At 38.5% G+C, this 9,584-nt stretch overlaps 1 protein-coding gene across 2 annotated transcripts; it reads left to right on the forward strand.

The window, feature by feature from the left end:
* Nucleotides 1–3,747: 3,747 nt before the first annotated feature.
* LOC131222764 (probable cytokinin riboside 5'-monophosphate phosphoribohydrolase LOGL1) lies at nucleotides 3,748–9,193 on the forward strand. Of its 2 annotated transcripts, none has more exons than XM_058217954.1 (7): nucleotides 3,748–4,121; nucleotides 4,813–4,910; nucleotides 5,050–5,080; nucleotides 7,494–7,593; nucleotides 7,683–7,753; nucleotides 7,840–7,983; nucleotides 8,972–9,193. In XM_058217954.1, exons 1-7 carry the CDS (start codon nucleotides 4,008–4,010, stop codon nucleotides 9,059–9,061), a joined length of 648 nt encoding a protein of 215 aa, XP_058073937.1. In that variant the 5' UTR covers nucleotides 3,748–4,007; the 3' UTR covers nucleotides 9,062–9,193. The 2 variants fall into 2 exon arrangements, with proteins under 2 accessions (XP_058073937.1, XP_058073938.1); XM_058217955.1 differs by having other exon boundaries at nucleotides 3,751–3,861.
* Nucleotides 9,194–9,584: the final 391 nt, after the last annotated feature.

Raw genomic sequence — 9,584 nt, forward strand, 5'->3', positions numbered from 1 at the left:
GATTCCACTTCACTTGACAGTCATTTCCATTCATTTCATGGACAATTCCCTTCACTTCACGGTCATTTCCATGTATTTCACGGTCAATTCCCTTCACGATTAATTCCGTGCATTTCACGGTCAATTCCCTTCATTTCACGGTCAATTCCATGCATTTCACGGTCAATTCCCTTCATTTCACAGTCAATTCCATGCATTTCACGGTCAATTCTCTTCATTTCACGGTCAATTCCAGTGTTTCCCCTTCATTTCCATTCATTTCACGGTCAACCCTAGTGATTCCATTTCACTTCACGGTCAATTCAATGCATTTCATGGTCAATTCCCTTCAATTCTGGTGATTGACCGTGAAATGCATGGAATTGACTGTGAAGTGAAGGGGAATCGTCGAAATTGACCGTGAAATGCATGGAATTGACCGTGAAGTGAAGGGAATTGACCATGAAATGCATTGAATTGATTGTGAAATGCTTGGAATTGACCGTGAAATGAAGGGAATTGACCGTGAAATGCATTGAATTGATTGTGAAATGCTTGGAATTGACCGTGAAGTAAAGTGGAATCACCGGTATTGACCATGAAATGCATGGAATTGACCATGAAATGAAGGGAATTGACCATAAAATGTACGAAATTGACCATGAAGTGAAGGAAATTGACCATGAAATGCACAGAATTGACCGTGAAGTGATGGGGAATTGACCATGAAGTGAAGGGAATTCGTCGGAATTCACTGCGAAATGCATGGAATTAATCGTAAAGGTAATGAAATTTACCTCGAACTGATTAAAATTGACTGTGAAATGAATGAAATTGACCGCGAAGTGAATGAAATTGATCACGAAGTGAATGAAATCGATTTTCGACCATCGACCCGATGAAATCTTGGAAAATAACTAAATTGGTTAGCTAAATTTGCTTCTCTTACCTCAAAATCATATGTGGAACCTTAAGTAACTCATTCTAGTTTAGAGATATGCTTGTTAAATAAATAGTCAAGGAAATGAATTAAAAGATATAAAAATATTTTTATATGCCTTGTAAAAATTTTAAAAATAAAAAATAAAAAAATCTGCTGGCAGTCTGCCCTTTTCTTTTCTTTTTTGCTGTGGAATTTCATTGCTTTTTTGGGTCTATCATGAGGTCTGTGTTATATCCAAACCGTACATCTATTTGGCTAGCTCATATTAACGCTTGAGACGAAAAATAAGACAAATCTAACTATCAAGTGGACCACACTGTAAAAGGCAGTGGGGAATTTGAACGTCTACCATTGAAACCCTTTTATGGGTTACGGAAGTTTTGGATCATTATGAAATTTGTTTTTCCTCTTCATCCAGGTCCCTGTGACCTTATGAATAGATTGGATGGAAAATAAATGTTATGGTGGGCCCTACAAAATTTTTAACGGTGAAAATCAAATTTCCCGCTGCTCTTTGTGGTGTGGTCCAGTTGATCCTTGGATATGATTTTTTTTTTTATAATGCTCCCAAATGATCTCGAAATATGGATGAACGTTGTGGATATAATAAATACATAACTGTGGGGCCCATGTAGCGTTGATCTCTTTTGAACCGTTCGTACGACTCGGAGTACGAGGAGCGTCAGCGCCCGTCTTCGAGCACCAGCCCGCTTGAAGGGAAAAGCAGGGGGCATTTTCGACCTTTGGCAAGTCGTCCGTACAACTGGGGCTTATTCTCGTCCGGTAAAAAGGAGTGGGCCTAAGCGGGTAAATGGGCCATAAATGGGTCGTACAGTGGTAAATGTCTCCGTTTAAAGAGACTTCAAAGTAATAAATAATCATAGGTGGGAGGTCTTTTGACCATGCGCTTTGCTACCAAGGCGTGCCTACTCTGAGCACGAATTATTGATCCAGACCGTTCATCTAGAAGCTCTCAGTGTACATATCCCACGTGGCAAAAATCCCATTAATTGGAGATCCTCAACATAAGTGGGAAGGTGAGAGAGAAAACGCTTTTTTGAACCGTTGTTGCTAATTTACGTGAATAAGATTATGGTCTCTATTTACAGTGGGACATCATGGATGAACCGTTTCATCCTGTGGTGGAGCAGAAGGGGCCAGCAGCTCGAGAAAGAGAGATACTAAAACTGCTACGGTGTTTGTTTACCTTCCCATGTGAAATGGTGGTGACTCATCCCATTCGCGAGTCACGACCCACCATGTCCATTTAATAATTGGTAGTGACGTGTACATGGAAGCTTCGGTGGTAGGGCGTGGCTTCTGTGGATCCGGGGATCGACCGAGGTCAATGGATGCCTGACCGTAGAGACCACCTTGATATATTTTCCTTAACATCCACGCCGTCCATCCATTTTTAAAGTATGATCCAGAAAAATGAAGCATATCCAAATCTTAGATAGACCACACACAGGAAACAGTGGCGATTGACAGTTAAAAACTCTCATGGGCCACAAAAGTTTTGGATCAAGCTGATAGTTGTGTGGTGCCTTCATCCACGTCTTTTATACCTTATCAACAGATTGGATTGGATGGCAAATAAACATTCTAGTGGCTTCCGAGAAGTTTTTAATGGTGCGTATTCAATTACCAATGGTTCTTGTTGTGTGGTCCACCTAATATTAGGATATGCTTTATTTTTTAGATCATGCTTTAAACCGTCCTTTTAAAAACAGATCAACGGCATGGATATTAAGGAAAATATATCAAGATGCGCCTACGGTCAGGGATCCACAGAAGCCCCAGCACCCAACACCACCCAGCTAGGTGTTGGGCACTGTAGGTCCCACCATGATGTAAATGTTTTATATCCACTCCGTCCATCCGTTTTTCCAGTTCAATTTAGGGTATGAGCCTGGAAATAAATTAGATAAAACGTTCAAGTGTACCACACCATAGGAAACAGTGGGGATAATTATACCCACCGTGAAACCTTCCTAGGGCCCACCGTAATGTTTATTTGCCATCCAACCTGTCGATAAGGCCATACATACCTGGATGAAATGAAAACATAAATACCAGCCTGAACAAAAATTTGTGTGGCTGCAAAGAAGTTTTTAATGGTGGCCGTTTAATCACCACTATTTTCTGTGGTGTGGTCCAGTTGAGCTTTTTACCCGCTTTATTTCTGATTCATGCCCTCAAAACAAGATGGAAAAACGGATGGACGGCGTAGATAAAACACATACATTGCGATGGGCCCCACAGCGTTCAATGGTGTTGGGGTCACCACCCAATCCGCTCCCCTACATGCATGTCAATCCAGACCGTCAAACCTGGGTCATTCTGTTGGATGTTGAATATATTGAGATCAGACAAATCGGACAACCTTAACCACCTGCCTTTCTTCCCATCGCTGTGGACCGCTGATTATCTCTGATATAACCGTCCATTCGGTGGCAACCAATTGTAGAGTCAGGATCGTTCAACCAATGTTCCGCTTGTAGTATGTACATGTGGCCCATGATTTGGACGGCCTGGATTCAACACAAGACGCAGCAAGTGCACCCTTTAATCAGCCAGGTTTTGCACGTGTCGTTTCTACATCTCTTTTACCTTCTTTTTTTTTTACCTAGGTGGGGTGAGAAATTGAAAATTACACCCACCTTGTTTGATAAATATTCCTATTTTCTACTGTTTGGAATAAAAGTTTAGAAAAAATGTACTAATACTATCACTGAAGGAAGAAATAGTGGGTTATTCATTAAACGAGGGGGGTGTAAATAATTAATTTCAGTAAAAAGAGAAAAAAAATAAAAGAAGGAGAAGAGGAAAAGAAAAAAGAAAAAAAAAAAAGGCCGACAGAGAGAGACGTTGGACATGGGAAATGGAGAGAATGTGGGCTTCTCTGCACGCAACTACAGCAGACTCCAGTTGTTGTTGTTGGGTTTCTTCTCACGCTGATTGATTGAGAATTTCTTAAAAAATTCATTCATATATTGGATAAAACTCTGATTTTTTATCATCGTTTGAAGCTTTTGAGTCCTATACAAGAGAGAGAGAGAGGGAGGGAGGGAGGGAGGGAGGGATGATGGATGGCAATGCTCAGAGCAAGTTCAAGAGAGTCTGTGTATTCTGTGGGAGCAGTTCTGGCAACAGAACAGTCTTCAGTGAAGCTGCCCTTGAACTTGGACATGAACTGGTTTTCTTTTCTTTTGCTTTCTTTGATGGATCCTTTGCCTTTTCTACTTATACTTTCATTTGGGTGTTTGGTATTTTGGATTTTGAGCCATGGATTTTTGCTTTTATTGCCAGAGATTGGTTTGTTTTTCATAGATCATGTGTTGGTGAGCTATTAAGGAAGTAGTCCTTGCCTTGTTTTGGGTGCCAATTGTTTTTTTCTTTAAATTCTTTTTTATCTTTTTCTTTTTTGAGGATTTGAGGAGGAATTTTAATGGAAATAGTACAATTTAGGTAATTTTCAATTCCTATGGAAAAATGGGTGTGTGCAAAAATCAATCATGGTGGTGAGAGTACTAGCTACCCAAGAAATATGGGTTTCTTTTTGTTTCTTGAATCATGGGTGGTCTTGCTTTTTCTTGTCAGAGATTTGTTTTGCTTTTTGTAACCCATGAATAGGGGAGCTATCAAATGCATACTTTTCATTTTCTGATAGCTTTTTTTTCTTTTTCTTTTTCTTTTTTTTTGAATTTCATGGATTATTTTTTTTAATACGATTTTATTCTTTTGTAATGGATTGTTGGTTTTCATTTAGAGATTTGGAAAGTCAGTTTTTGAATTGCAATGTAATTGTGTATTTATTCTTATGAGTCTGTATTCGAAGTTTCTTTCTATTTTTGAGCTTGTTTTGGATTTTTGGATGTGTGTTGCAGGTGAAAAGGAGGATAGATTTGGTTTATGGTGGAGGAAGTGTAGGATTGATGGGTTTGATCTCTCAAACAGTTTATGATGGAGGTTGCCATGTTCTTGGGTAAGAATCAAGCCTTGGAATTTTGTTATTTTTTCTGTTTTTCATTTCCCCTTCTTGTAATCTTCCATAAATATAAAAGGTTAGTATTTTTGGGGTCTTATTGATATTTTTGCTCCTGTATTTGTTTATCTGTCTACAGGGTTATTCCAACAGCTCTGATGCCTCTTGAGGTACATATGATATCTGTCTTGGTATTGTTGCCTTGTTTGTAGCCTATTCAGAATTTCTTGATTTACCTTGTTTCAGATGCTTTTGTAGATAAGGGAATTAGGGATTGTGTTTTGGTCTCTAGTTGTATTTGTAGGATGTGTTTGGATGCTAATTGAAAAGAATTGAAATATAACCCAATTCAATCCTAGCTCTACTATATTCCTGATGGGAGATAACCTGTCAAATTGAAAAATCAATCGTTTCATCTCCAAGTTGAAATGCACGGAGTTGCGATTAGAGTCATGATCATTATCATGAATTAAAATGGCATTCCACCCCCACTTTGTGATTCCTTATTCACCGAATTTGATTATGGGAATTCAGTTCAATTGAGCATCCAAACGCACTCTTAAAGTGATTGTCTCCTATTGCAATGTGGAGTACCTAAAAGGAGAGGCCTATTTTCTGCTAAAATCAAATGAAGCTTCAGATTTGTTTGTTGATAGCCAGTGGATGTTTTGTTTTGTAAAATGTTGGGGAAATAAGAGATTGAGATTTTTTTTCCCTTTTTTTTTTAAAAAAAAATTGGTTATGGTAAAGGCAGGATGGATTGATGATTCTTCCCTTACCAATGCTGCCATGTGTGAACTACGTCGCTTCAATCTTCCTACCCTTGTGTTGCAAGTTACCTCAAGCTTGATTTAGATTTGTGAAAAATCATTCTTGGATTTAAAATTTTGAAAATCTATTCTCAGTTGTATCTCAATGATATTTGATTCTCTCTCTCTCTCTCTCTCTCTCTCTCTCTCTCTCTCTCTCTCTCTAACGAGTAAGGGGATCTATTTGATTTTTGATTTGTCTGGCCAAGTGCGATGGTTCGGAAATTGTACATGTGCCATAAATGTGGTGCAAAATGAACTGTTCTAATAATTGGAAATCAGATTGATTGGATGATCCTAACCTCCGACTGATGGACATTTATTTGTTGAATTCGGACAGTTGACTATTTTTCATTCTATTCGCCCATTAGATGCCCACCAGTCGGGCGGTTAGGACATCATTTCAGTGTAAGTTTTAGTTTGCGACCCATTCAAAGTGGGCCCACGAAATGGATGTTTATGCATGACAGATGTACAATTTCGAGTGCTTGTGCATGAACCATCACATTTGACAGTAACTATCAAGATTTTTCTCTATGAAAAATGCAGTAACCCAACCTATTTTCTTCATTAACCAGCAATGTTACAACCATCCCTGGTCTCCATGACCAAGAAGCTGTTATCCAAAGAGATCCTTTTGCAAGCACAAAGAAATAGTGGATTTCTATTTATTTTTTCTTTTTTTCTTTTCTTTTTCTTTTTTACTTTTTTACTTTTTTTAAAATGTTGTTGTTGAGAAATCAAAGGATTTCTTGTGGGCCATACCCACCCAAAAACCTCCAAATCCATGTGGTAGGCCACGTGATAGTTGGATCAGCCTTATCTTGTGGGTTTCCCATTTTCATGGTGGGGTGCATGTGAGGTTGGATGACGTACATGCACCATTTTGGACCCATGTGTCTTCAACTAGTTACCTGTAAGAGAGTGGTAAAATGGTCAATTTCTCAAAGGCAACAGTTATAATAGACTGTGTGCAGGAGTCCGCAACGAATTTGTTAGACAGAGGCCTGCCATAATCCAAACCAGAGGGGAGGTGTTTACAATTATATCTCATATATATATATATATATATATATATATATATATATATGAGCTTTGTTAAGCCCACACGTGTGCAATAAAGCTCATGTACACACCATACGTATGCCAGCATGGAATGGTAGATCCAACATCCAATCCATCCATTAGAATCCAGAATCAGGTTAACCCACTGGTCACGTGGGCCACAGATTGCAAAACAAATGTATGGCTTTGAAAATCTTGGCTGAAGTTTACTAACCCATCAACCTGTTTCTAATATTGGGGGCCCACATGCTGACTGGATCAGATTTTATTTTTGGGTAAATAGTAGAAGGTAGGACCAACCTGATGGAGGGATTAGATCTCACACATATGTGCCATTCTGTGGTGTGTGCATGAGCTTTATTGCACACACATGCGCTTATCAAAGATCAAAAAATGTATAGACATGTTTAAAGATTTAAATCCTAAATTAATAGCTAATAAACACATGCAGAGAGTATGTCCTTGTAGAACCATGTGGAAACATAAGCACATGATATGTTGACAAAACTGGGCTCCTTGACAAGATGGGAAGCAGCATGTGCTGTTCCCTCCATTTCACTGATTCTTATGAATAGCTTTAGCTTGTACATGCATGCTTATTCGCGATCATCGTCATCATCATCTAAGCCTTCTCCTAATTAATTGGGGATGCTCATGTGCGATCGTTTGTGTTAAATGCATTGTGGAATAAGAACTTGAATATTCACAGATATCTGGCCAAACTGTTGGGGAAGTAAAAACAGTTTCTGACATGCACGAACGGAAAGCCGAAATGGCCCGACAAGCTGATGCTTTTATTGCTCTTCCTGGTAAGTTTCCAGCAAGCTGATGAAGCATGGCCCGTCTACCATGCATGTATACTGTTCTAGATTCCACATAACGTTTTCGAGTCTCATAGGAGGATATGGAACTATGGAAGAGCTTCTGGAGATGATAACATGGTCACAGCTTGGAATTCACAACAAACCGGTAATTTTATGTATGTGTTGATGAAATTGGCTTTCTAGAAGATTTGAAGGCAGTAGATTAGTGTGAACTTTTTGACTATTTCACAGGTTGGTCTGCTCAATGTTGATGGCTACTACAATTCCTTGCTTGCATTATTTGATAATGGTGTCGCTGAAGGTTTCATCAAGCCACCTGCTCGCCATATAGTTCTCTCTGCCCCAACTGCGAAAGAATTGATTGTAAAGATGGAGGTATCCCGACACACATTTGTTTATAAACTTCCTATCTCCTGTATAAATCCAACTCTTCTCCTTGTAGATAATCTTCATCTTACTCTCCTTCACCCAATATGCTGCTTTCTCGATATGTAGTAGTAGAAAGCAGTATTTTAAATAGCTTCTCTATGTAGCGTGTAGTTTACATTATGTAACGTAGCTTATCCTTAAATGCCACGTAGCTCATGAAAATACCTTAAGTCACATGTAGCCATGCTACATGTGAATTTTGCATACGCTACATGCTACATAACCTATATACACACTACGAAGCTTACACTACAGTTATTTTTCACCAAATGGTAAAAATCAATTAATGTTTTCAATGATTTTTTAATAGAAAGTAGTTAATCTTTTCAATGACTTCAATAAAATTATATATGGAATAGTATTACATCAGTTAGGTTGCTCTTTCTTTACCTTTATACTTATCTTTGTGTATTTTTCTTATTATTTTATGTTGTATTTGGTTGTACCAAATGTTATCTTTATTGATGAGACTAAGTTAGTGCAAGATATCTTGAAATTTCATGATATTTGGCACAATCAATCGCAACCTTAACTAAAAATCTAGAAGTGGCTAAAATCTCATGCATTAGATGGGTGAATGCTATGCTACATGCCATTCGCCATTTTAAAACGCTTAGAATGTAACAATTAGTAGCCTTGGGAGCATTTGGATGCACTATCAGCCTTATAGAGTGAACTCGAGCGAATCGTAATGTCCTTATGATTCATGTTGAGAGTCTGAGCTCCAAATTGCAATTAGGTTGCTTCCAAGTTGGATTTGAATGAAACCCAACTGCAATTTATGGACTACTAGGAATTGTCATTGGGTTTTGTCATTTGCCATTGATTAAACTTAACAGCTGTGATTCAGTTTGGCCATGCATCCAAATGCAGACTTTGAGGACTTGATTTTCCTTTCCACGATGTAATTCTTCTGTTCACGTTGACATTGCAGCAATACACTCCACTGCATGAACAGGTTGCACCAAGTAAAAGCTGGGAGATTCGGCAGCTAGGTTATTCTACACGACCAGATCCTTCTTGACATTCGATCATTCTACCACACTTTTTTCTGTTTTGATGTGATTCTTTCTTTTCAATTTGTATATGAGAATCACTGCAAATGGGCACATCAGCCCAATTGAATTTTCAATAAAACCATTCGTGTCCTCACAAATTGTTGTCCAAACAGTGGTTAATCTCTTTTTTGCATTTCAAATGGACCAATGGATGATAAACACACTATTTTCTAGTCATATCAGGTGTAGCCACTCACTAATGGACCAATGAAAAAAGAGAATGTTGGCGGCATTGAGGTGCGGTTAGTGGAATCCTGTACTCAGATCAATGCTCTCTTTTCCAAAACATCTTATCTCCTACTTTTGGCTCAACACTTCTGCTCTTCCTTTCAGATAATGACATTTCGAAATGGGTGCCACACCATGTCTGACACTTCAAAATTTCTGTATATTGTACCAATGCCGTACATGGATAATGTGGCTTTTAGATGATTCCAGCTTAGTGCTCGCTTTTTTTCAGATTGTGGTTGCTGTACAACGTTGAATTTC

This window comes from Magnolia sinica, chromosome 13 (genome assembly GCF_029962835.1).
Source record: "Magnolia sinica isolate HGM2019 chromosome 13, MsV1, whole genome shotgun sequence".
NCBI lineage: Eukaryota > Viridiplantae > Streptophyta > Magnoliopsida > Magnoliales > Magnoliaceae > Magnolia > Magnolia sinica.